General features: G+C 46.3%; 1 protein-coding gene across 1 annotated transcript in view; it reads right to left on the bottom strand.

Moving 5' to 3' along the window:
- Positions 1-27401, bottom strand: part of LOC102441641 (sodium/potassium-transporting ATPase subunit alpha-4) — a 32006-nt gene extending 4605 nt beyond the window's left edge. Inside the window, exons 1-17 of the mRNA XM_006096901.2 lie at positions 27249-27401; positions 27010-27069; positions 24389-24592; positions 23454-23567; positions 21425-21559; positions 21032-21149; positions 17666-17934; positions 13590-13788; positions 13250-13359; positions 12953-13087; positions 8584-8773; positions 8268-8440; positions 4673-4809; positions 3888-4038; positions 3398-3566; positions 1105-1259; positions 825-948 (exon numbers count right to left, since the gene is read on the bottom strand). Of these exons, the coding sequence (XP_006096963.1) occupies positions 825-948; positions 1105-1259; positions 3398-3566; positions 3888-4038; positions 4673-4809; positions 8268-8440; positions 8584-8773; positions 12953-13087; positions 13250-13359; positions 13590-13788; positions 17666-17934; positions 21032-21149; positions 21425-21559; positions 23454-23567; positions 24389-24592; positions 27010-27069; positions 27249-27401 (2596 nt within the window). The remainder of the gene's footprint in view (positions 1-824; positions 949-1104; positions 1260-3397; positions 3567-3887; positions 4039-4672; positions 4810-8267; positions 8441-8583; positions 8774-12952; positions 13088-13249; positions 13360-13589; positions 13789-17665; positions 17935-21031; positions 21150-21424; positions 21560-23453; positions 23568-24388; positions 24593-27009; positions 27070-27248) is intronic.
- Positions 27402-27827: the final 426 nt, after the last annotated feature.

Here is a 27827-nt window from a genome sequence, read left to right as displayed (position 1 = left end):
TGCACTGTGCAGATGCCTGGACATTGCTCCTCACAAGGCTGAACTATTATTTACATCTCTTAAGTGGAAAACAAAAGCACAAAAATGATTCAGTCATCGTCCAGGGTCATGCAGGAAGTGGTAAAATGGGGATTCAAACATAGGTCTGGCTCCTACAGCTCTACTTTTTCTGTGTGTTTCCTCCTTTAGATGTTGGGATGGACCCCTTCCAAGGTCTGCCTTTTGAAGCCTTTCTCTGAGCCAGGTTCCCCTGTCCTCAATCTCTTCCCTGTCCACCCCTCATTCTACTCCCGAAACACCCTACTGCACCTGGCAACTCAAGAACAAAGACATCTAATGGTTTTCAAATGTACTTCAAACCTGGACCAATTGCCTATAGCCTTATTTTCCACGACTCCTTTATCAGGAATACACTGGCTTATTCACCCTTCAACAACCAGGCCATGTGAATTTCTCCTCTCTTCTTCCCTGCCCCCCCCCCACTTAACTGCACTTAATCTAAGCCCTATCTTTCAGCATCAAGTTTAAGTCCTGTTTCCTTCATAAAATGTCTGACAGTCCTCATGATTGGTGAGCCTGCTTGCTTTTGTACTCCTGTCTATGCTCATTTTTTCTGGCCCGTGGAAAGGTGCTATCATCTTGTATATATTTGTCCCTTCCTGTCTGGGCTTTAAGTCAAGGGCAGACCATAGATCAACGATCTCTTGTATTCCCAGGGCCTCACACAGTTTGTTAAGAACAAACTGACTTCCTAACTGAGATGGCTGCAATGACTAGACAGGTGCAAACATTCCCCACTCCCTTCCCCCGCGCTCTGGCCGCACCAATTTGTCCATAGGCCATGCCGATGAGACGGTCGTTCACCAGTTTATCAGTCTTTGGGTTCCGTGGAACCCTCTTCATGATGTCACTTTCAGCTGTCTCATAAGCCAAAGAGATAGCAGGGACCTGGAGAACGGAGGGTGGGAGTAACAGGGGGACACAAAATTCAGAAGGAAACACAAAAGTCATTCCAGCTCGGTCCCTGTCCCTGGACACAGAGTCCTCCTACTGCTCAGTCCGTCTCACAGGAATTCTGCAGCCGGGTCCCGGTTTGGTCCTTACCATGTCAGTGCCCAGGTCGATGCAGAGGATGGTGATGGTGCCTAGAGGCAGGGGGATGCTGAGGATGATGAAGAACAGGAAGGGCGTGATCTCGGGGATGTTGCTGGTCAGGGTGTACGCGATGGATTTCTTCAGGTTGTCAAAGATCAGGCGGCCTGGGGAGAATGGTCAACCTTCTGTGAGAAGAATAGAGAGGACACACCTCCCAGAGACCAGCTCCTGGACAGAGAGACCTATAAAGCAGTGTCACGACCCATGAAAGTGTCTGGAGGTCCTAGGCCTCAGTGGTCCGAACTCTGTTTCTAAGTTGTGTGACTATTAATTATAGCCAGGGTTTCTTTTTTTCTTTCTTTTTTTTTTTTAAATATATTTTATTGATTTTTTACAGAGAGGAAGGGAGAGAGATAGAGAGTTAGAAACATCGATGAGAGAGAAACATCGATCAGCTGCCTCCTGCACATCTCCTACTGGGGATGTGCCCACAACCCAGGTACATGCCCTTGACCGGAATCAAACCTGGGACCTTTCAGTCCGCAGGCGGATGCTCTATCCACTGAGCCAAACCGGTTTCGGCAGCCAGGGTTTCTTAACACGCCATATCTATGCACTCTTTGTTCTTGGATTCAACATGGCTTATTAAGCAGGGTTGGGCCTGGTTAATACTTAGAGGCGCTTGTGAACCCCAATATAAAAGTGGTGAGAAGATTAAGGCCAAAGTTGAAAGAACCTGGGCTTAGGTTCTGATCTCATTTTCTGCCATAACTGGCTTGTGACTTTGGTTGCCCCTCACCTTCTGCCTTGTAAGATGGTTTGATTTCTTCCCTGATGACCCTTTCAAAAACTGTCATCTCTACCGGGACTACTGCTTTCTTGTTTTCATTGCACTTAGCGTCCTTTACTATACTCTACAATTTATTGTCTGTCTTGTTCTGCTAGAAATGAAATGACATGAGAACAGGACTGTGTGTCTTTTCTTTCCTCACGGTTGCATCCCTAACATCTAGAATAGTACCTGATACAACTATGGTGGGTGCTCAAAAAAATGTATTGAACTGAATATAAAATATTGAACAATGTCTGGATCACCTGAGGTCTCAATAAAACGATAGCTATTCCTATTATGTGGATTGTCCTATTATGTTAGTTTTAGTAAGATAGCTCCAGGCAGAAAGCAGGAAGCCTGGGATGCAGAATTCTGGAATTCTTGTTTACCAGTGGGTATTGTCTTCAGAATTCTCTGGGAAAGAGGTAATAAGTTTGGCTCATGCAATCAATTTATAGATCAGGCTCCAACTGATCTTAATATGTCAAAATCATTCGTGGAATAGGTCCCTACGAGGCCCTCCTGACATTATGGAGCATGAAGTAGTCCAGGGAGATGGCTATGTCTTGGAATTTATTGTGGACCTGCTTGAATCTCCATGAGAGAAGAAAGAAGATACTACAGCCCGGCTGGCATGGCTCAATGGTTGAGCGTCGACCTATGAATCAGGAGATCATGGTTCAATTCCTTGTCAGGGCACATGCCTGGGTTTCGGGCTCGATCCCCAGTGTAGGGTGTGCAGGATGAAGCCAATCAATGATTCTCTCTCTCTCTCTCTCCCTCTCCTTTCCTCTCTGAAATCAATTATATATATGAAATATATATGTATATATGAAAGAAAGAAGATACTATAGTACAGTCCTAATCTTCCTAAATAATCTGGCCTTTCCTCTAATCTAATTAAAAAAAAAAGGGCTCCTGCTGTAACCGGTTTGGCTCAGTGGATAGAGCATCGGCCTGCGGACTGAAAGGTCCCAGGTTCGATTCCGGTCAAGGGCATGTACCGTGGTTGTGAGCACATCCCCAGTAGGAGGTGTGCAGGAGGCAGCTGATCGATGTTTCTCTCTCATCGATGTTTCTAACTCTCTATCCCTCTCCCTTCCTCTCTGTAAGAAATCAATAAAATATATTTTTAAAATATATATATTTTTAAAAAGGGCTCCTGATTGTAATGGTCTATAAGTACCAACTAAATCTAGTTTGCAAAATTTTGTCTTACAGTGATTTTCCCCAGTCTTTTTTTTTTTTACAATATACAAATGAAACCTATTACCAGATTGTAGATACAAAATAATTAGCCATTGACATGCAATAAGCATTAATATTTCAAGAAAAATGATTTTAAATGTAATAGATTTCCCCCAGTCTCTACAGCATCATCCAAGTTGGATGATGGACGATGGGAATGAGAGCACCGCACACCAACTCCCACATGAGCCTGAGGGTCAAGTCCCAACTCTGCTTCCTCACCCTCCTCCACGCCCGTGACGATGGAGGCGAAGTTGTCGTCCAGCAGGATCATGTCGGCTGCCTGCTTAGAGACGTCGGAGCCCGCGATGCCCATGGCGATGCCGATGTCCGCCTTCTTCAGCGCCGGGGAGTCGTTCACCCCGTCGCCCGTCACCGCCACGATGGCGCCCTGGGAGAAGCACAGAGGGAGCGAAAGAATCACTGTCAGATTCAAGACCAGTTCCCCAAATCAGTTTGATTTCATCATCCCCCGTTTCTTGATGTAATCATGCTTGAGGCAGGCCTCGTCGCCCTTCCTTCTCCTGTTCCTCCTAACATATTGCTCTCAGGGGAAAAACCCTCGCAGGGAGCCCGCAAACTGCTTCCCATCTCCGAGGTTCAAGATGGGATACTCTGGCGTGTCCGGGGGCCCCGCAGGCACTGCTCTGTTTGGTGTCGTGGGCCATGCCACGTGATGTCTGCAGATCCCCCGGCTCCTCTGCCTCCTTACCAGCCTCTGACACCCCTCGACAATGATGAGCTTCTGCTGCGGGGAGGTCCGAGCAAACACAATCTCCGTGTGGTTTTGGAGGATATAGTCAAGCTGTTCTGAGTTCAGATCCTTTAGTTTTGAGCCGTGCACCACAATGGCTTTGGCATCCCTGAGCAAAAAAGAATTTATTTTATTTTTAAATTATGTTTTGCTTTTAATCCTCACTGGAGGATATGGGTTTGTTTGTGTGATTATTTATTTATTACTGATTTTAAAGAGAGGGGAAGGGAGAGAGAGAGAGACATCTGTGTATGAGAGAAACATGGATCGGTTCCCGTACGTGCCCCCACCGGGAATCGAACCCACAACCTTTCAGTGCTTGGGACGGCGCTCCAACCAACCGAGGCACACCGGCCAGGGTGCAAAAAGAATTTTAAAAGGTCAGTTCAGAGTGCTGAGAATTCATCAGTTGCCCCTTAACCAACTTTTACTATAACCTCCTTGTTTTTCCTTTCAGCCCAGCCTCCTCACTGGCCCCCAGCCATTCACCGTTCCCAGACGGACACATGCCGTCCCCTCCCCCCTTTCCCAACCATCCCTCCCCTTTCTCTGTCTCGATCTTTGTTCCACGTCTTCTGAAACCCACGTGGTTGCTTTCCTATTACACTTTACTTTGCACTATGTAGACCCTGCCCGTCCGACCTGCTGCTGGACCCTTCAGGAACGGTAGTGAGTGGGATCTGGGTGGGGCAGGCTGGTGAGAGGGGAAGACGTGGCAGATCTGAGTTCTTCAGGGGTCTCACCTGCTATTGACCTGGTCGACAGGGATCTTGAGCCGGTCAGCAATGTCCTCTTCGGTCTCATTGCCTTCTGAGATGATGCCCACACCCTTGGCAATGGCCTTGGCTGTGATGGGATGATCCCCCGTCACCATAATCACCTGTGTTGGGAAGGGAGAGCAGAGGAGTGGAACCGTCTTCCGGGAGGTCCTGGGTCCCTCACCATCCTCTCTGCGAGCTCACGGACCACTGCTTTCAGGAGCTCATTCCCAAGAACTCTCCCGTCAACCTTGGGGGTGGGCCAGGATCATCAGGTCATAAAACCTAAGGCAATTTGGGTACTAGGTTTTCTAGGAGGAAGTCAGAGACTGAGGCATATTGCTATATTCAGAATGTCATTTAACTGCTTCAGAAGCTATTCTGCTTCTTTAAGCTCAAAGACAGAAACCCCTACACATAGAACCAACGGTAATAAAGGACCATCTGGAATATTCCACCTGCTGAGCGAAGTTCCATCAAGGCCCAGGTGCAGTCTGAGTCTCACGCCTTCCTCTCTTTTCCCCGCTGCCTCCCTGTGCTCCTAAATTTCAGCCCTTCCTGCATAGCTGTTACCACCCGGGCCCCATTCCTTCCCAAAGGTCAGGGGTCCGTGCTCCGTGCTTCCCTAGCATTCTCTGCTTACCCTGGACGATTGCTCACACGTCTCTCCCCCACGCTGCTGAGAGCTCTGTGAGGGTGGGGCCGTATCTCTGCCTCCTTGTGAAGTTTCCTGCCTTAGCACGCTGCCTAACACACAGTAATCCAGCAACGAACAATGATCAAATCAAGCAATGAAGGAATGGCCCTAGCCCAGTGATGGCGAACCTTTTGAGCTCGGCGTGTCAGCATTTTGAAAAACCCTAACTTAACTCTGGTGCCGTGTCACATATAGAAATTTTTTGATATTTGCAACCATAGTAAAACAAAGACTTATATTTCTGATATTTATTTTATATATTTAAATGCCATTTAACAAAGAAAAATCAACCAAAAAAATGAGTTCGCGTGTCACCTCTGACACACGTGTCATAGGTTCGCCATCACTGCCCTAGCCGGTTTGGCTCGGTGGATGATGGAGCATTGGCCTGTGGACTGAAGGGTCCCGGGTTCGATTTCAGTCAATGGCACATACCCGGTTTGCGGGCTCGATCCCCAGTGGGGGGCATGCAGGAGACAGCCGATCATTGATTCTCATCTTTGATGTTTCTATCTCTCACTCCCTCTTCCTTCCTCTCTGAAATCAATAAAAATATATATTTTAAAAAAAGGGAATGAAGGAATGGCTGCTTCCTGGGCACCAGTGCCCATAGTTCACAAGGACCCGGGTTTTCAGGCTCCGAGGGAGGAAGAGGAACACTATCTGACTGTGACTGAACTATCCAACTGCTTCCGGAGCGGAGGTCCTGGAAAAGCCAGTCTATCTACATTCAGAGCGTGGAGAGAAGCCTTTTAGTTTTCCTCAGAGCCCTCATCGTTCCATACCGGCACCCCGGGCTGGCTGGAAGAAGAGAGTGTGGCTAAGCTGGGATTCCAGAGCCGGAGGAAGGTCACACTGTGAGCTGTTAGCCACACCACTGGTTTCAAGCACCCTGGCTCCCTTGTGGGGCCTGGATCCTCACCAGGCTCGGCCTGTGGGGGTGGGATAAGGTGAAGGTCTGGGAGGGACCTGCATAGAAGATTAGAAGATTCCAGACGTGGTTCAGACTGAGCCCTCAGCGGTGCCTTTTGGGCTTACAGTGCCCTGAGCTTCCCAGTGGCTCATCAATAGTGACCTGAGACCTATAGGCCAGGTGTGGTATCATCCGGGTATGTCCCTGGTCCCTAGCCCAGACTGACATTCAAATGGACGGTTCTGTAGCAGCTCCTGGCAGTACCACCTCCATGCCAGGCACCCCGAGAGCCAGTTCCCAGGACGCAGTTTCACAGCGAGTGGAGATGCGCGCAGACAATAGAAGCGCAGTTCTGCAGAGAATGGCTCCCTGCGAGGTAAAGGGCATCTGGCAGTCTCTGGAATTTGTCAAGTATGAAAAGAATTTCATTGCTAACTTCTTCCTGCTGACTGGGCCTCTGATGTCCCCACGCAGTCCTGCAAGCTGCCCTCTTGTACCCGCTTCCCCCGGCTCGCATGCATCTGAGAGGCGCGCTCCAGGGCGGGCCTCACCGCTCTGCTGCAGTCTGTAGAGGAGGCCAGGCTCAGCGCGTGGGTCGAGTCGTAGTGGCAAATAGATATTTTTATTTTCGTGTTTTTTGTGTTTTTTTATAAATCGGTTTTTCCAAAGACCCGAGCACATGGCTCTACCTGGGAAATAACAGTTCCACTGTCACTTCTTGTAAAAACGCTGCTGCCTTGCCGATGTTACCCGCCCTCTTCCAGCAGCCGAGTCCTATCCATCAGTTCCGCATCAACCCCGTGACAGAGTGGACCCTTAAAGGCTCTTCCCTGTGGGACAACCCCCCATGTGTCCACTATGTGTGGTCATTCCCTGTAAGGCAAGGGAGGATTCAAACTCCCCACCAAGGCTGCCAAGTTCCTGTCGGCGTAGGGTCCAGAAGGAGCAAGGAATTACAACAAGACCTGTGAGCCCGTGTGCAGAGTGAGCCGTGGCCCAGAAAGCACAGAGGCCCCTGCCCGCTCTAGGCCAGCCTCGTTCTGCCTCGGGCTGTGAGGATGTCCTGGCTAAAGTCACCCCTTTGTCTCCAGTTTGAGCCTCCCCACCCGTGGGCACAATTGTTACTTCTTGCTGCAGAGATCCACGAACTCCCAGATGAGATGAATTTTAGGCACATCCACCGCGTTATTCCTCACTCTAGCAGCCCCCTTCACAGCTCGGAAATGCAAACAAAGCCCCTCTCCACGTGGCTCCCACAATATGCTATGGCAGTGCATAGAACCATTGGGGCATATCAGGATGACCCGGTTGGCCTATGTAGATGTGTTGTAATAATGCTGTCTCTGTTAAGAACTCCATCACCGCCAGACATCTTGTGGTAATTAGGGAATTCACTCAACATAATTTTCTACACCCATTCCTTGGCTCTCACTCCTCTATGGCCAATCCTTGAACTCAGCTTGGCCCAGGCTGCCTCCAAACCAACTGCCAAGAGTCAAGGGTCTCAGATAAAGCCAGCTCTAACAGATAGCAGCTAGCTCTCCTTAAACACCTTCAATGTGTCCCCTGCCCCCCACTGCAACCTGCCCTCTTCCAAGTCTGGGATCCAGCATATCAGGTAGGAGCACCGTCCTAGGACACTGGTTCTCAAACCTCTTGGCACACTGGACTCTCTGGGCAAGTTTTTAAAAATGCAGATGCCTGGGTCTCACCCTGAGAGTTTCTAATGTCATGGGTTGGGGATGTGGCCTGGGCATCAGATCTTTAAAGTTCTCTTGAGGATTCTAATGTTCCATGAAAGACAGGAGTCTAACCATAGAGGACATTTAGTCTCTTAAGACGAAAACCTTCTAAGCTGAAGGAAACAGAAATCCATGAGAGCGGTATTATTAAGAACCAACTCTGTGCAAGGCCTTCTACTGCTGTCCCGATCGGGGACAGGTGTGGCTTCTGGGGCGCTGGAGCTTTACCTTGATCCCTGCGCTGCGACACTTGCTCAGTGCATCGGGCACTGCCGCGCGGGGAGGGTCGATCATGGATATCAGCCCCACGAAGCAAAGGTTGGACATGGGGAAGTTGATTTCATCTGTGTTAAACTTGAATCCCTTGGAGAAAGTGTTAGGCAGGTTCAAGTAGCAGAACCCTGGAGAGAGACACAAGGGACCAGGAGTCACTAGCGATGTCTGTCCCCATCCCGCTCACCCCTACATCCTAGATTTTGTACCCCATGAATCAGAATCACTTCGATGCCATTCTTGCAAGGGTGCTGTCCCCCAGCCCCCTCACCTAGCACGCGTTCCCCGAGACCTCCCAGTTCCATGTAGGCGCTTTGGAAGGCTTCTTTCATGTCACTGTCCAGTGGGTACTCCTGCCCATTCAGAATGTAACTAGAGCAAAACTCCAAGATCCTCTCAGGAGCCCCCTTCATCAGCAGCACATGGGCCTGGGAACTGTCTTCCCGAAGGTGGATGGACATCTAGGGAGAGGAGAGGAAGCACTGGTGGGACAGGAGAGCAGGGTTGGGGCAAAAGAGCAAGGGAAAGGTTTCTGAGGGCAAAACAGACAGGCAACCAGTTTTATACCCTCCTAATGCAGCCCTTCCTCCACCCAGGGCCAGCGCACCCCTCCCCCGTCCCGGAACCTCCAGCGGGTTTTGTTTGCACACGGATCTCTGTCTTCTCAGCCCCACTGGAGGCTTAGGGCAGAAGCTGGTGCCTCACTTTCCCTGCTTCCTCTCTGCCTGGAGGGCTGGAGAGAAGTGGTGGGCTGGCCAGAGCGGGCAGGAGAGAAAGCTTAGGGCCCAAAGACCTGTGTCCTGAGCTGGCTGAAATGCCTCATGGCCTCAGGTCAACCCATTTGACTTCTCAAAACCTTAGTGTTTTTTGATGAAATGCAAAAGGATCGGCAGTGCCTACTTCGCTGAGTTTGTATGATAGTTAATATTTGCAAAAAGAAAAAAAACACACCAACCTTTAAAAACTGTGAAACACAATTCAAAAATAGGTTACTCATTCTAGTCCCCTCTCTGCTCTCTCCTAAAATCACGAGAAAGTCCCCTGAGAGGGGCTGGATGGTGTGGGTGGGCCGTGGGGGGTCAGGGTCAGGGTCAGTATGGCTAGTGGGGGGAGAGAAGGGCATATTCATGAAGGAAACCAGAGGAACAACACAGGAGGAGGAGAGAGAAATCAGGTCAACTTTGGTTTTGCATTTTCCCTTGATCTCTGATCTGGGCAAAGGAACTCTCTGTGGGGTTCCTGTTAGGATCCACAGGAAATTCCTGCTACACAGCCTGTTGGGTAGCAAAATTAGCACATGGATAGGACATGAGCTGGTGCAGAGAGGCCGGGCTGCAATGCCCAAAGGGTAAGCGAGGGGGAAGCCTGTGTGTGCAGCCTGGGCAGTCGGTCCCTTGGAACTTTCAAAAAACCGGTTCGGTGATATTGAGAATACGTTTGAGCAGCTGAGAGGAAACACCTTGCCTTATTTAAGCAGAAGCTGCAAAGGTTTAAAAAGCTTAACGTTCTGAGCGCTGAATACATCTGTGTAGGCTATTTATTGGAGATCAGTGGGGATGACAGCAAGGCCTACGTTAGCCGTTAACTTGGTCACAGAAAAATCACATCTTGATAGAAATTGCAGATGAAAATATGGGAAAAATAATCTGGAAATATGAGAACAGAGAACCATTTTTCTTTCATTTCTATCTCAGGGAGGGAAAGGGACCGCAGGCTAAGAAATACCTTGCACACTGGGGCCTCCAACTACCCCACAAGCAAGCTAGCGGAGGCAGCTGTCTGCAGGGAGTGAACGTAGCCAGAGGGCTTTCCTGGGACCTCCGGCAAGCAGGCCCCTGCAAAGCGCGCCAGAGCTGTGTGCTGGCGGCTGGCTGAGCACACGGGCACACCACCGAGGAGGGTTTTGCCGTTTGATATTCAATAGCTCAGAGAAAGCACTAACGTAGTCATTTTGGGTAGCGCTGCTATTTCGTTGGACATTCCAACAAATGTGGCTGTGTTTTGCTTTTATTCTGAACCATACAGAGGGAGAGGCACCCAATTCTTTCCGGTCAAAGGCTTTAATCAGGCCTGTCTATCACAGAATTCCTGTCTGGTTAGTGAGGCCACTAAATGTCAGAAAAAAGTGGAAATAAGTTTGCAGTTTGAGCCTAAAAGACGTATCTGATTACACCGACTAAAAGCCCGTTGAGACAAAAAGTGATGGATCTAGTTCTTTAACTCTTACTTGTTCGGTGTTCATTGTGAAAATATCGGTAATTGGGCTTTTAGAATCTATCTAGCTTTTGTTATTTTATTATTTTCGGTTATGAATTTTTTTTATGAATATTCTTTGTGATGAAAACCTTTAAGATCTACCCTCTTAAGCAAGTTTCACATATAAAAATACGGAATGATGAACTAATCTGCATGTTATCGGGGCCACACTAATCTCTGTATTGTTCCAATTTTAGTATATGTTCTCTGGGCGCCAGCACTATTCCATGTGTTTTTTTAGAAAATATTTTCTTATGATTTAAAAATGTTTATACACAAATTTCTGCTCTTATTTTTATCATTTAAAAATATTATTTGGTATTAGTTTCAAGTATACAGCATAGTGGTTAGACAATCCTATAATCTTTTTAAAAAATATATATTTTATTGATTTCAGAGAGGAGGAGAGAGGGAGAGAGAGGAAGAAACATCAATGATGAGAGAGAATCACTGACTGGCTGCCTCCTGCGCACCACACGCTGGGGATCGAGCCCACAACCTGGGCATGTGCCCCGACCAGGAATCGAACCGTGACCGCCTGGTTCATAGGTCGATGCTCAACCACTGAGCCAGGCCGGCCGGGCGATCCTGTACTTAACACAGTGTTCTCCCCAATAAGTCTAGTACCCACCTGGCACCATACATAGTTATTAACCGTTTGAGTCCCAAGCAGCGCGATTGCGCTGCTGAGATTTTATGTCGAGAAAACATACGATTCGTTTGAGTCCCAGGGGGTATTGAAAAAACACTGTTGAAGAATCCCAAACAGCGCAACCGCGCTGTCTCTAAATGAGTATGAAAAGACCCAAACAGCGTGATAGTGCTTGTTTTATTTTATGTCGAGAAATACCAAGCAGCGCGATTGCGCTGCTTGGGACTCAAACGGTTAAAATATTATTGATTATATTCCCTGTGCTTTGAGTATTTTGTAACTCTCAATATACTTCTTAATCCTTCACCTTTTTCACTCAGCCCCCTAAATCCCCTCTCCTCTGGTAACCATCAGTCTGTTTCAATTTTGTTTATTTTATTTGTTAGATTCCAAATATAAGTGAAATCATATGGTATTTGTTTTTCTCTGACTGACTTATTTTCCTTAGCATAGTACCCTCTAGGTCAGTGATGGCGAACCTTTGAGCTCAGCATGTCAGCATTTTGAAAAACCCTAACTTAACTCTGGTGCCGTGTCACATATAGAAATTTTTTGATATTTGCAACCATAGTAAAACAAAGACTTATATTTTTGATATTTATTTTATATATTTAAATGTCATTTAACAAAGAAAAATAAACCAAAAAAATGAGTTCGTGTGTCACCTCTGACACGCATGTCATAGGTTCACCATCACTGCTCTAGGTCCATCCATGCTGTCACACGTGGTAAGACTTCATTCTTTTTTGGGGGCCAGGTAATATTCCATTATCTATATGTACCACCACATTTTCTTAAACCACAATGTTTTTATCCAGTCGTCCATTAATGGGCACTTGGGTTGCTTTCATATCTTGGCTATTGACGATTACGTGCAATTTAAGACACAAATACAGCACTGGCTTTGGGAGTCTCCTTTCTGCTCTGTTACCGCACCCGAATGTCTGACCTTTCCAGTCGTGCATGAACTTAGAGAACCCCACTCTCCTGAGCAGATCACAACTGTCCCACAGAACTCAAACCTTAGCTGGTAGAGTTCCCGTCCTGGCAATGCTACCACTCCCCACCTTCCACACTTCAGAGCGTGCCAGGATTCCAACGTGGGGAAGAAATCCCGGTTTCCCTGTCCTCTCATGGAGTGTGTGGTTAATGCCACCAGTGCCCCTCACTTGGCACTTCTCCTCCCTTGACACTCCTCCCTGGATAGTGGACAAATTGCTCCTGGGAAATGAAACTCACAAACACGCTGGAGACCCTGATGGCTTACCCGCTTACCCGATGCAGCCACTAGAACTGTGGGCATGGAATGAAAAAAAAAAGGTGACTAATGAAATCTGGCGCCTCTGGGGAGTGTCTGGTACACCCAGCCTATTCTGCTGGCCAGCAGGGCAGCAGTCAGAGAGATGCCTCCTGACAGCTGCAGGGACTGTCACGTGACTCCCCCCACCCCCTCCCGCCTCCAGCTTTAAGAGAGCCTTTGATGACTCACTCTTTTCACAGGGAGTGGGGTGTCCAACTCTGCTGAGGGCTCAGCACCTCTCCCTTTTATTGCCTGCTGCTCCCTTCACCTGCTTGTTACCTTTCCTTGAGGTGAGCCTTCTTCCTAGTTGGGATGCTGGTTGTCCGCCCTCTCTATCCTACTGCTCAGAGGTGAGGCGGCAGACAAAACTCCTGTTTCCCCCCAAATACGCCCCCCTTGCCAATCATTCTCCTACTTTCGTGGGTTCTGTACCTGGTACTTGTTGGTAGAATTAAAGGGGATCTCTGCCACCTTGGGGCTTTTCTCTCTCATCTCCTTCACGGAGCAGTAGGACTGCTCGATGAACTTGAGGAGGGCCGACTCAGAAGCGTCCCCTGCTGTGGTCCGCTGTTCAGAAGGGGGTTTCTATATAAGCCCCGGGGACAAGGAGAGGGGCCAGTGGGGAGGGGGTGCCCTCGGAAATCACTGAGGACCAGGAAAGAGATCTTTTGGGGGGAGAGGGTTATACCCTGGACACTAAGGTTCCCTCCACCCCCTGGGGCCTGACACCTTAGCTATCGGAACGTCCTCCTGATTAGCCTTAAAGTCAGCCCGGTTGCAGAGGCCAGCGATTCGGGCCAGGATAGGCCAGGTATCAGAGCTCTTGTCAAATGTATGTGCTGGGGAGAAAGAACAGACGTGAGCAAGGGAGAGGGGAGTTTAAAGCAGGGAGTTATTTCCATCCTGTCTGTACCCCACAACTTCACAGAGACATCTTTCATCCACGCCTTCCTTCTCTCACTCGCCTTCCAGCTGTCTTCTCTCTGTCTGAACTCACCATTCCCTCTCAGCTCACTCATCACATTCCCCCCAATCCTTTCACTCTTGGCCCACCGATGCCACTAGTCACCAAGCCGTTCTTCACTCGTGTCGGACTCATAGACGGTCTTATCGAACCACAAGTGGGCGACGGTCATACGGTTCTGGGTGAGGGTGCCCGTCTTGTCAGAGCAGATGGTGGAGGTGGAGCCCAGCGTCTCCACCGCCTCCAGGTTCTTCACCAGGCAGTTCTTCTTCGCCATGCGCTGGGCTGTCAGGGTCAGACACACCTAAGGCCATGAAAAGTCAAGAGAACAAGTGGAGAGAAGATATTGGCTACTCACACCACATCATGTTTTGGAAATCTGATTTGTTTTTGGCTAATTTAATTTTTTGTACTAATTTCCCTTAATTTCCTATCTAGTTAAAAAACAAAACAAAAACCCTCCATCTATCGCTACAGGAAAGGAAATTAGGAAAGTGATTTTGGTTTGGGCTTCAAGGCAGAGTTTTAAAACCAGAGTGTATTCCTTTACCAGGCATTCTAGAGAATGATGATCTGATTTTCCCTGATATATCCCACTCCCCCATGATCCTTTCATCTTTCTATCCAGCAACCTCTTTTTCATTCAAGTTCAGACCACACCTCTTTTTCAAGTTCAATCTTTCCAAGGCCCGCATTAGCTAATCTTTTATTGTGGAATAAGATGCTATGTATGGAATGTGTGTGTATGGGTGTACCAATTTATTTTAAAAAAAACAATAGAAAAATTGAGAAGAAATATTGCAGCACTAAAAATAATTTTTTTTTTGTTAATCTTCACCTGATATTTTTTTCCATTGAATTTTAGAGCTCCCCTCCACCAGGTTCCCACCCCACCCTCTGCCCTTAACCACCCCCACCCCCCCACACTGTCCTCATCCATAGGTGCACGATTTTTGTCCAGTCTCTTCCCGCACCCCCTACACCCCTTTCCTCCTCGAGAATAGTCAGTCCTCTCCCTTTCTATGCCCCTGATTCTATTATATTCACCAGTTTATTCTGTTCATTAGATTATTTATTCACTTGATTTTTAGATTCACTTGTTGATAGATGTGTATTTGTTGTTCATAATTTGTATCTTTACCTTTTTCTTCTTCTTCCTCTTCTTAAAGGATACCTTTCAGCATTTCATATAATACTGGTTTGGTGGTGATGAACTCCTTTAGCTTTTTCTTATCTGTGAAGCTCTTTATCTGACCTTCAATTCTGAATGATAGTTTTGCTGGGTAAAGTAATCTTGGTTATAGGTTCTTGCTATTCATCATTTTGAATATTTCTTGCCATTCCCTTCTGGCCTGCATAGTTTCTGTTGAGAAATCAGCTGACAGTCATATGGGTACTCCTTTGTAGGTAACTTTTTTCTCTGGCTGCTTTTAAGATTCTCTCTTTGTCTTTTGCTCTTGGCATTTTTTTATTTTTTATTTTTTATTTTTTTTTAAAGATATTTTATTGATTTTTTACAGAGAGGAAGGGAGAGGGATAGAGAGTCAGAAACATCGATGAGAGAGAAACATTGACCAGCTGCCTCCTGCACATCTCCCACTGGGGATGTGCCCGCAACCAACGTACGTGCCCTTGACCGGAATCGAACCCGGGACCTTTCAGTCCGCAGGCTGACGCTCCATCCACTGAGCCAAACCGGTTTCGGCCGCTCTTGGCATTTTAATTATGATGTGTCTTGGTGTGGTCCTCTTTGGATTTCTTTTGTTTGGGGTTCTCTGCGCTTCCTGGACTTGTAAGTCTATTTCTTTCACCAGGTAGGGGAAGTTTTCTGTCATTATTTCTTCAAATAGGTTTTCAATATCTTGCTCTCTTTCTTCTTCTGGCACCCCCATAATTCGGATGTGGGTACCTTGAAGTTGTCCCAGAGGCTCTTTACACTATCTTCATATTTTTGGATTCTTTTTGTTTTTCTGGTTGGGTGATTTTTGCTTCTTCGTATTTCAAATCTTTGACTTGATTCTTGCGATCCTTTAGTCTGCTGTTGGAACTCCGTATAATATTCTTTATTTCAGTCAGTATATGCTTAATTTCTAGTTGGTCCTTGCTCATATCCTTGAGGGTCTTACTAGATTTCTTGAGAGTCTCACTAAATTTATCAGCGGTTTCTAGAAAATTCTTGAAAAACCTTATTAAGTTTGGTTTTGAACTCTATATCCAGTAGTTTGCTTTCCTCCATTTCTGTCATTTGTGACCTGCTTCTTTGTCTCTGCATTTTTTATGCTTCCCTGTGTTGATAGAGTGGCTTTCTGTGCTAGGTCTCCTATAGGGCCCAGTGGCTCAGCCTCCCCAATTACCTGAGGTGGACACTCTTGGTGCACCCCTTTGTGGGCTTTGTGCACAGTCTTGTTGTAGTTAAGCCTTGATTGTTGTAGGTATCACTGGGAGGAATTGACCTCCAGGCCAATTTGCTGTGCGAATCAGCTGTGTCTACAGTGGGAGAACTTCTGTGCTGGAGACACCCTTCTGGGGCAAGACTTGCTTCAGTGGGGCTTTGGTGCTTACTGAGTCTGCCCCCTGAGTGTGTCCCTTATGGATCTGAGTTGTAATCTGGATGGTCCCACTCTGACCACTGGGTACACTGGCACTTGGATTTCTAAGGAGGTGCTAATTTAGCCTCTGCCTGAAGCTACCCTGCAGGAGCTACGGAGAGATCTGCAGATTCCTCTTCTTTGTTTGGGATTTGGAGGTGCCCAGATGAGGCCCAGCTGTGAAACAATGCAAGCTGCTGTGGGGCCTTGGGCCTTCTTTTGTATGTTCTGGGTCTCTCTGACCCAGCTATTGTTTGTTAGGTAATTTTCAGATTGCAAAGGGCCAGGTCATTCATATGCAAAAGCCTCTGCACACAGCTTGGGTGGGGCGGGGTCTCAGGGAATCAACAGGGCGGAGCAAACAGCTATGGCAGATCCTCAGTCCTACCCTAAGAGGCCCTGCGTCTCAGTGTCCCAGTAATAGCTGCAAGCACCTCTGAGAGAAAGCCGCCCTTGAGTTCCGACCAATGCCAGACAGTCCAGTTTCTCCCTGTAGAGTCTGGGTCCCCAGAAACTCGCCTGGAACTGGAGTTCAGAGCAGTTGGGAGCTTGAGACTCCCTCCTGATTGAAAAAGACAACCGTGTCCTCAGTTGCCAGCCCTTTCCACATGTGCCTCCATACCTCTGCACTTTACTTCCGCACCTCCTCTGAGTCTCAGTGTGCTTTTCTCTTTCCTTCTAATTGTAGAATTTCCACTCAGCCAGCCTTCCTGTGGTTCTAGATGATGTCCGTTTTGTTTTTTAGTTGTATTTTTGAAGTGGTTGTGCGAGGCAGCAATTTCCCGTGTTTACCTATGCTGCCATCTTGGTTTCTTCCTAGTCCCAATGTTTTTGTGCTAGTCCAACCACACCCTGAGTAGTACACTCATTTTTATTTTAGTAAGATAAAGCATACCCTAAACAAGTGATCAATAAAGACCGTGTCATATGGCTAAGGGAAACGGGATTATTATTTCACCTCCTACCTGGAGAGTTTGAGGAAACATGATGGTTACTGTCAAAAATCTAAAGGGTGGTTTGTAGGAGAGAGAGGATTGACTTATTTTGTATTCCTCAGCTGGGAAAACTGAGACCAAACACAGTTCTGTTCAACACAACGCAATCAAACTAGAGCAGCCCAACAATGAAATGAACAGAGAATAAAAAGGGGTGGGCTTCCCATGACTAGAAATGACCATCATCTCCCAAGGACTTTGTGCAAGATAGACAGCATTGACTGGAAAGTTGAATTTATATGGGCTTTGGAATCCTCTCCAATAAGATTCCGTGATTCTAAATTAATCTCCCTTTATAAACTGAGGAATAAATTGAGGCCTGGAAGTGAGTGATTCGGACAAGTTCACCAGCCAGGACTGGAATTCACTCCTCAAGATGTATAATCTAATGTTTTCTGCAATGCAACTCACTTCCTTTCTCATTGAGAAGAAAAGAATGCACCAGAAAATATGGTGGGGGCAAATAAAAGTAATTTGGAAGCTAAATGATTTGACATCTGTATATACATCAGGGTATGCTGTACTTGAGAGGTTAGACAATGAAAGAGATACTAGTGGTTTGTCTGCCCTGAGGCCACCCTCTACCCGAGCTACTCACAGTGACAGTGGCCAGCAGCCCCTCAGGGACATTGGCCACAATGATGCCAATAAGGAAAATGACAGCCTCCAGCCAGCCGTAGCCCAAGAAAATGGAGAGCGCGAAGAAAGCGATACCAAGGAAGACGGCCAGTGAGGTGATCATCTGAATAAAGTGTTCAATCTCTATAGCAATGGGGGTCTTGCCAACTCTCAGGCTTGAGGCCAGGGTGGCAATGCGGCCCATCATGGTGGCGTCTCCTGTGGAAACCACGATGCCCCGGGCTGTGCCTGTGGATGAAGCGGGGAGTCTCAGTTGGGAAGGATATTAGATTTGGTTAATACAGAAGCTGTCAGTGGTCAAACACAAGGTGGAAACCCCAGAACCTCTGAGAAGTCATCATGTTCTATTCTCCTCATATTTAGCTTCTACAAATAAGGGTCTCCTAATCTAACATATATATATATATATTGAAGAGATTTCAGAGATACCCAATTTTATTGCCTGATTGTCTTCACTGTCAAGAAGGTCTACATTACACTTAATTTAAATGTCTTCTATTGTCTATATGTTTCTTAGTGTGCCCTCAGTAACTGAAAGTTTCCAGATCCCCAGAAACAGAGGTCACTCATCTGCTAGAGTCCTATCTTTGTTCCAGTATTTTCTTATCTTCTGCCCATTGGTTCTCAATTGGGGGCCATTTGTCCCTCAGAAGACATTCGACAATGTCTAGAGACAATGTCACAACTGGGTGGGAGGGCGTTGCTACCGGCATCTCGTGGGTAAAGGGCAAGGATGCTGCTAACCATCCTGCTATCCCAGGACAGGCCTCTTCTCCCCATACAGTGAATTATTCTGCCTAAATGTCAATCGTGTTGAGGTGAGGAACCCGGCTCTGACCTGAGCCCCCTCCCTGCTTTGCTGGCTGGAGCCAGCCTGACCCCTGCTGGGTAGGATAGGCCATCGCAGCGAGGCTTCTGTGCTCTTCCCTCCGCCAGCACTGCCCCAATCAGAAGGGGAGCTGGGACGTCATGTTTGGCTTTACACCCATCTGCTGCAGACCACTCCCCTGCATGGCTTCAAGTGAGGGGCCTGCAAGGTTCTTAACTCAAAACAATTCTTCCTGCTTTACCACAATGGCTGAAATTCCTATCATTAAAGTCACAGCCAGCTTTACCACAATGGCTGAAATTCCTATCATTAAAGTCACAGCCAGAACTGCCCAGAAAAGCAACATATTATGGAAATAGTACTTGTTTAAGAATCAAAAAGACTCAGGGCCGAAATTTCAACTTCCTAATGTTCCCGCTGTGTGCCCTGGGGCAAGTTACTTAGATGCTGTGAGATGCAGGTTTCCTCGTCTTTAAGAGGGGATGGAAGCACCTACAAAGCTGTGAGGAATAAATGTTTCTAAAAGAGCCTAGAAGAGGGTTGGGTACATAGTAGGCACTCGAATATTAGTTTAATCCTTTTCTTCATTTAGATGAATTTGGGGTCTCCAGAAGGGCAGACATGAAGTCACATGTGTAATTAGCGGGGCAGCTCTAGTCTGGCCGCTCCCACGACATCTGTCATATATTTCCAAAGTCCCGTCAGCTGGATGAGTCTCAGAACAGGGTCCTGTTCAGACAGCAGACAGGTCAGGTCAGTGTTAGGTGGAGGTTCTGGAAAGTTCCCAGTCGGAGGTACTCTCCACACGCGTTTCAGACTGGTTGCCAGAGGCATTCATTGAGTTTTGTGACAGGAAAATACTAAAATAATTGAGAGGTGCTCAAAGGGTTTATATTTTTTGGGGGAATAGAGCAGGGTGTCACCTCTATCTCTTTCACCTATATCTATAGGCTAGTTCAGAGTTTAGTCTAGTTCTTCATTTTCATTCCTTGTGTTTGTTTCCCCATGCTTGGAGAGAAGGGGTTTAATAACTAATCTCAATGTGTCTAGAGACAGGGTGGGTTGATGGCAACCGTAGGGAAGGGTAACAAGGCCAAGCCATCTATATCCCATTGTAGCCTTCTATATAATGCCAGAGCTACAGCTTGGGCCCCCATGCAGATGCATGAGAACCCAAAGAGCGATGTCTGTACAAGCAGCCCTGTCAGAGTCCACAGAGATGAAAGCAGAGAGGCAAAGATCCGGGGTCAAGGTTAAAGCTATGCTACTAGTGTGCAGATTGCACAGAAACCCCTCAACTGAACAGTCAAGAGCTCCTTCAACCGAGCTCCACCCTCTTGGCCACATCCTGGATCCCTCTGGTCTCCTCCTAAAGCTCCTCCATTCTAGCCAGATGCTCGTTTCTCAGGGGGAATGCCACCACCCACTTTCCCTCTTATCTGATGCATAGACTTTGCTGATGAAAAATTTACTTTGGAAAGAGAAATTTGACGAAATTTCTTCCTAAAATTTGTGGGGAAAGCTTGCTAACTTGCATCTTTGTGTTCAAATTTTTAAAAAATTCATTTTGATCTATTTTTTACTTTCCAGTTGAATTTTTTTGCCCTAAGGTTACTTTATCTTGTAAGGTAATTCCAAATAAACTAATTTTATTACCAGATCGGTCATTAGCAAGCTTTATTCCCAAGGAGGGTCTGGAACTTGCTTTAGAATCCTTGACCCTGTCTTTTCTGTTGAGTTGCGCTCTTGGGTACTGCATTTACTTTCTTTAAACCTGAGTCTTTCATGTGTAAAACAGGGATAATGTCTATTGTATAGTGTTCTGAGAATCAGAGTTATCTGTAGCACTTGACACATACTAAGCATTCCATTGATAAAAATAGCTATTTCTTAGATACCCAAACATTGATTCTTCAGTATGAATAATGACTTTAAAGTGTGTCCATTGAGTCGTGCAGACCTCCTTAAGGGGAAAAGGTGAAGTTGACATCATAGTATTGAGTCCATTGTTACCACTTTGGCCAGAGATACAAGGAGCAAAGCTGAATGGCACCTCTGGGAACTCAAATTTCCAATGCCCATATCCTCTTTCTGAATAGTAAGAAGATAGGGTTTACCTCTGGAGAAGAATGACCTAGGAAGGCTGAATTATTTTCCTCCTTTCTGTGCTATTTCCAGTTCACAGAACATAGTCCATTCACCTGCTAGAATAATCATAGGCCGCTTACAATGTGTTAGGTCTTGTGTGAAGCATTTTATGTATTATTCCTTTAATCCACATAAAAATCTACAGGGTAGCGACTTTTAGCATCATCATTGTACAAATGTGAATGTGATGGCTTTGACCTTTTACCAAGGTCACACAGCTCATGAATAATGGAGAGCCTAGACTACTTGCCAGCTGTTACCTACCCTACTACCTTTAGAAGATAGAGACTTCCTGAATTCTTTCAATCTCTGCTTTTGAATCGAGGATACTTATAATGCAATATTCACCTTCCACACAGTTGGTGGAGAAGAAGCACATGTTTCTGGTCTCCAGAGGGTTCTCATGGGTGAAATCAGGGGAGCGGGTTTGGGGATTTGACTCTCCTGTCAAGGATGAGTTGTCCACCTGAGATGGGAAGGAGTCATAAGGTGAGCACGAGGAAAAAAGATTTATTTATAAAGATGACACAGCTATATCTGCCACCAACTCATTATTGATGTGCAGAGAGAAACACAAATTTACACATCAGCACCTTCTTGTCTCTAACCTCAAATCTGCACTTTGTAACTTCTCAAGGTTCTGAATAATAAGATTGTACTTTCTTTCACTGAGCCCAGGTCACCGCAGTGCCTCAAAGCCATGCTTGGCTCTCCCTCCCCTAGCTTCCCACATCGCCTCACCTTACATCCCTGTGCAGAGATGAGCCGGATGTCAGCGGGGATTCGGTCTCCACCCTTCACTTCTACCAGGTCTCCCACCACCACATTTTCTACATTGATCTGCATCTTCTCTCCATCTCGAATTACTAGAGCTTGCTGTGGGAAGATAGTACAGGGTCGGAAAGCTTTCTGCTCCCCTAATCCTGCTCCTGGCCTCCAACCTTCTGTTCCCGGTCTCCTTCCTTCTGGCTCCCCTTTCTCATACTGTCACTCACCACATCATCTTTACATTTTTATTACTAAATGTATGGTGTAACATTGGATCCTGACCAGGTTGCTCAGTTGGTTAGAGTGTTGTCCCAAAGTGCCAGGGTTGTGGCCCATACAAGAACCAATCAATGAACAAATAAACAAGTGGAGTAACAAATCCATGTCTGTCTCTTCTCTCTCTCTCTGTCTTTTTCTCAAATTATCAATAAAAAAATTGTTAAAAAGAAAAAATAACTGTATTGGGGTAACATTGGTTAATAGTATTACATAATTTTCAGGTGTACCGGATTATAATTCCTGAAGGGCTCTTGGTAGATTGCAAATTCGTACCATTGCTGTTTGCAGGGCTCCTTGCAATGTGACTTTGATGCTTCTCCCACTGAGAGATGGGGTCTATCTCTACAAACCTACACTTGGGCTTGGCTATAGTTTGCTTTGTCCCATTGGACATTGGCAATTGCAATGCAAGGGTAGGCTTAAAAGTGCTTGCACACTGGGGCTTGCCCTGCTGTCACTGGGAATCCCTCTGCCGCCATCTGAACAAGCCCAAGCTAGCCTCCTGGAGGAAGAGAGAGCATAAGGAGAACGGCCCTCACTGGCCCCAGTAATCTCAGCTGAGAGCTCAAATTTGTGAATAAGCAAATTTGTCATCTTATACCATCCAGTATCAGCTACATTCAACTCAGATCAGAACAGCCAAGCCATAGAACTGTGAGAAATAATATGTTTGTTGTTTTGAGCCACTGAGTCTTGGAGTGGTTTGTTAGATAGCAAAAGGTAACTGATAGTTTCCCAACTCCTAGCTCATTCTACTGAAACATGTCCCCAGAATTCTTACCGAAGGAAGGAATTACCTTATGCTCACACCAAAGAGAGATAATGACCCTGGGCTATAGTGCTAGAACACCAGCCTGCTGTTGGAAATTTGGGAGCCTGTTCCTTCCCAACTTCCCAGTCCTGTGCCTGGGAACCTCTTTCTACTGTCATATTATTTCCAGGTACTTAAAAAACATACATTTTATCTGAAAATTTAGAAAAGTTGCCAGAATAAAAATTATACCAAAGATGCCAGTATAACCTCTACCCAGATTCACCTATTAACATCTTATCCCATTTGCTTTGTCCTTTGTTCTTTGTTCTACATATGGGTGTATGAGAATCCTTTTCTCCCTGAACCATGTGAGGGTAAGTTACACACATCACATCTTTTATTCGACATTGTTGTGTTCATTTCCCAAGTATTAGGATATCAAATAACCACAATACAGTTATCAATTTCAGTGATTTCACACTGGCACAATATTTTAATCTGTTTGCATTCCCTGTTTCTATATATAATTTATCTTGTACAGCATCCTTTCTCCTCCAGCACAGGAGTCAGCCTAGGGCCAGGCATTCCATTTAGTTATCATGTCTCTTTACCCTCTTTTAACCTGGAACATTTCCACAGTTGTACTTTGTCTTTAAGGTCATTGACATTTGAAGAATCTAGCCTCCTCAACTTCCTTTGCCCTTTTTTTTTTTTAAATAGAATGTTCTCATTTGGGGCTTCATATTATGCTCATTGGAGTCAAATTATGCATCTAGAGCAGACCACTTCACAGGTGATGCTGTGCCTTCCTCGGGGTACTTTGAAGGCCAGATAGAGGAAAATTGAAGTAAGCGTCACTCTCATCACTAGCCTCACTCATTGTGGGACATAATCCTCCCCGGGACTTAATAATAATGCATTTGGCCACGTTCTATACCTCCTGTCACTCGATCCTCTCAGCAGTCCTACCTGAGGCACCAAGTTCTTAAAAGACTCCATGATCCTGGAACTCTTGGCCTCCTGGTAGTAGGAGAAGCAGCCAGTAATGATGACCACAACAGCTAACACAAAGCCCAGGTACAGCTGGGGGTGGGGAAGGAAAGGGCTTGTTAGTAGATCCTTTTCTTCCCCTTCACCCTCAGGAAACTGCAAGGAGAAGAGTCATTTCTCCAAGTGGAAGAACCCTTAGGACTCGTTGGAGAGTACAGGGGCTGAGAAGAGTCCGAGACGGGGCTGGCTTCCTTGGCTTCCTGGTGAAGGAACCCTGGTAAGGGGCCAGCAAAATCCCAGGTCCATGAAGGCCTACCTTCTCCTCTCAAAGAAGGCTATTTATGCTCTAACTGGTTTGGCTCAGTGGATAGAGCGTCAGCCTGCGGACTCAAGGATTCCAGGTTCGATTCCAGTCAAGGGCATGTACCTTGGTTGCGGTCACATCCCCAATGGGGGTTGTGCAGGAGGCAGCTGATCGATGTTTCTCTCTCATTGATGTTTCTAACTCTCTATCCCTCTCCCTTCCTCTCTGTAAAAAAAAATCAATAAAATATATATATTTTTTAAAAACAAGGCTATTTATGGGGTGGGGGGCAGAGAGTGAAGGAGATGGGGAGGAAAGAGATAAAGAGATTGACGTTCTGGGAAAGAGAGAGGAACTGCAAAGGGCTATGATGATCAGTTGGGAAGATAATCAAAAGAGAGCAAGTTTCTAGAGGGGACCATGCAGCTCAGTGAGCTGAAGCAGGAGCTTTCCAGAGAAAAGACCAGGGAAGCCAGGAGGCACTGAGGGCTCCTTTAGGAAGTCCTGGGAGTACCAGGGATTTTGGCTTCAGGACTGCTGGGCTGCTGAGCAGTAGTGTGTTAGGGATAAGCAGAGATGGGGCCAGGCAGTAGTAGTTGAACAGACTCACGTTATCTCTGGTAGCTTGCTCATGAAAATATAACTGGATGCCGTAGGCCAGGAAGCAGAGAATGGCACCAATCCACAGGAGGATGGAGAAGCCACCAAACAGTTGTTTACAGAATTTGACCCATTCTGGAGTGGTGGGGGGTGGGGTAAGTGTATTGGGTCCATTTCGAGCCAGGATTTTCTGTGCCTCTTCGGAGCTAAGGCCCTATGTGAAGAAGAAAATCATGAAAAAAAAAAGAAAAAAAAAAGAAAAACAGCTTTACAATAAATAAATAAAAATATATTTAAAAGAAAAGAAAAACAGCTATAGCAAAGGGGAGTCTGGCTTCATAACTCCGATCTGCCATTATAGCCCCAGGATGGGTCTAGAGACCAATAAGTTTCTCTGAAGGTCAGACTATAAGTTCTTCCTAGATAAGTAGGATTTTAAAACTTATGCTATAGGAGGGATATGGAATGATTCACAAACTTTTTTTTTCTTTATTGATTAAGGTATTACATATGTGTCCTTATCCCCCCACTACCCCCCCTCCCACACTCATGCCCTCACCCCCCCTGGTGTCTGTGTCCATTGGTTAAGCCTATATGCATGCATACAAATCCTTTGGTTGATCTCTCCCCCTACCCCCACCCTCCCCTACCTTCCCTCTGAGGTTTGACGGTTTGATGGATGCTTCTCTGTCTCTGGATCTGTTTTGTTCATCAGTTTATGTTGTTCATTAAATTGCACAAATGAGTGAGATCCTGTGACATTTATCTTTCTCTGACTGGCTTATTTTGCTTAGCATAATGCTCTCTAGTTTCATCCATGCTGTTGCAAATGGTAGGAGTTCCTTCTTTTTTTTACAGCAGCGTAGTATTCCATTGTGTAGACGTACCACAGTTTTTTAATCCACTCACCTGCTGATGGGCACTTAGGCTGTTTCCAGATCTTAGCTATGGTGAATTGTGCTGCTATGAACATAGGGGTGCATATATCCTTTCTGATTGGTGTTTCTAGTTTCTTGGGATATATTCCTAGAAGTGGGGTCACTGGGTCAAATGGGAGTTCCATTTTTAGTTTTTTGAGGAGACTCCATACTGTTCTCACAGTGGCTGCACCAGTCTGCATTCCCACCCACAGTGCACGAGGTTCTTTTTACTCTGCATCCTCGCCAGCACTTGTCATTGGTTGATGATGGCCATTCTGACAGGTGTGAGATGCTACCTCATTGTCATTTTGATTTGCATCTCTCAGATGATTAGTGACTTTGAGCATGTTTTCATATGTCTCTTGGCCTTCCTTATGTCCTCTTTTGAAAAGTATCTATTTAGGTCCGTTGCCCATTTTTTGATTGGGCTGTTTATCTTCCTTTTGTTAAGTTGTCTAAGTGAGTCACAAACTTTTTGAATACCCATCGTGGGCCTAGTACTCTGGTAAGTTACCAAAGTGAGTACAAATGGTCCCTATGCATATGGAGCTCTAACTTTAGCGGGGATACTTTATAATACAGCAATAATGCACAAGGCTCATGTAATAATGGGACACAATATGAATGTCAATGACATCTGGACTGTTCCCACTTTGCCTCTCTAGCTAAGAAATAGGAAAAAAATAAAACAGTGACATACTTGAATGCATAGATTCTCACGTTAGCCTTGTGTAAGCTTGCATACTGTTTCCTCGGGAAGAAAATAGCAGAACCTACTAGAGGACTGTAAAACAAACTCTCATCCCCATCAGCTACTCCCCAACCTCCCACTGAAAAATATACAATTTTCGAGACAAATATACAAGACAAGCCACCTATGCTCCTCCTTGGTTCCCAGATGAAGCTTCTCCCTGAAGAAATTCTAGACCTAAGAGGAGCCTACACTGTGAGAACTTGTCTTCAAGGTTTCTACCTGTGGTCATGGTAGAAACCATGGCGACTGGAACAGCAGTGGTAGCAATAGTAACAGTAGTAATATATGATTTTACTGTCAAACCAGTGGTTCTCAGTGTGGTCTGGGGACCCACGGGTGTCAAGACTCTTTCATGGGGGTCCACACGTACATACAATTTTCATAATCACCCCAAATTGTTGGTTGTCTTTTTCAGTCTCATTCTCTCGAGTGTAGAGTGGAATTTCCCAAAGGCGATATGATATTGCAACAGATTGAAGACTGAAAATATAGGAGAACCTAGCTGTCTTCTATTAAAAGCTAGACATGAAAGGGGCTTGCAAAAATGTAAAATGCCACTACATTTTTTATTTTGAAAAACAGTTACTTGTCGTAAAATTATTATTTATTCTAATACACATATGATGGGCCTACTCTCGTTTAAAAATGAATTAGAAAATAGTTTTACATTTCTCCACTTGAATTTCTAATATGCTAGTTATCGATGATGTGACCCGCAGAAGCAAAGCTCTTGGGTTCTTTGGTAACTGAGTGTAAAAGGGTCCCGGGACAAAGGTGTGAGACGTGCTGCTCTAAACCATGCTTTCATCCTCCTATCTGATGCTGAGCTCTTTGGGGGCTATCACCATTATCATCTTTGCCAAGTGTGTGGCCTGTGAAACTTGTCTGCGTGGAGGTTAAGGGTAAGAACATTGGTGATGTTGTCCTGTCGCCTCCTGGGGGAGTGCCTTCACCCACCTTTGTCAGGTCCACGGAATACTTGGTGCTCAGCTGTTCCAAGGTTAATTTGTGGTCGTTCTGAGAAGACAGCAGAGTTATTGAGGGAGAGGTGGTGATGCTTGGGCACTTCCAGGGGAGGGGGGGAAACACTTGGGGGAAGAGGGATGGCTGGGGCCTGTGGGTAAGATGTTAAAGGGCGGAGGGTTGAGAACATTTTCAGAAGCCTTTGGGTCAGCATCCATTCTGGGTTTTCTCACCATGACCAACTCCTTCTTCAGTTCCTCTAGATCGATCTTCTTTTGCTTCTTCTTCGATATCTTTTTTTCACCCTTATTTGGCTCCACTTTAGGTGTCAGGCTGGGATTCTGCTCATGAGGAGCCACTGGTCCATTTTCCCCCTCAAGTGCCATAGTGGTCCCTGGACACAGCTGACCCAGCTCACCTGGTGGGAAGGAAGCAGAGCCAGGGAGTAGGGGGGCAGAGAGGGAGGAGGGGGTGAGGGGCGAGAGTGACAGGAATGATGGTGTGAGGGGCTGGAGAAGGGAGGAGGCAGAGCATTGAGAAGAACAAACTGGTGGGGAGAAAAGGAGGGAGCAAAGAGGAAGCGGAATGGAGAAGGCGGGCAGTGAAGTTGTGAAGGGAATGGGGCGTGAGGAAGAGAGGACTAAGGAGAAGACTAAGAGAGGAGGGCCAAGGCCAGAGCGGGGAGACTAGAGAAAGAGGGTGAGGGGAGCAGAGGGTGAAGCAGGCAGAGATGGGAGGAGGAAGTGTAGGAATAGGGAGGGAGGGGTGAGAAGAGCCTGGGGCCCGGGAGAGTTACCTAGAGGCAAAAGGGT

This window comes from Myotis lucifugus, unplaced genomic scaffold (genome assembly GCF_000147115.1).
Source record: "Myotis lucifugus unplaced genomic scaffold, Myoluc2.0 scaffold_190, whole genome shotgun sequence".
In the NCBI taxonomy this organism is placed as follows: Eukaryota; Metazoa; Chordata; class Mammalia; order Chiroptera; family Vespertilionidae; genus Myotis; species Myotis lucifugus.
Note: the sequence above shows the minus strand (reverse complement) of the source record. Positions and strands in the feature narration are given on the sequence as shown.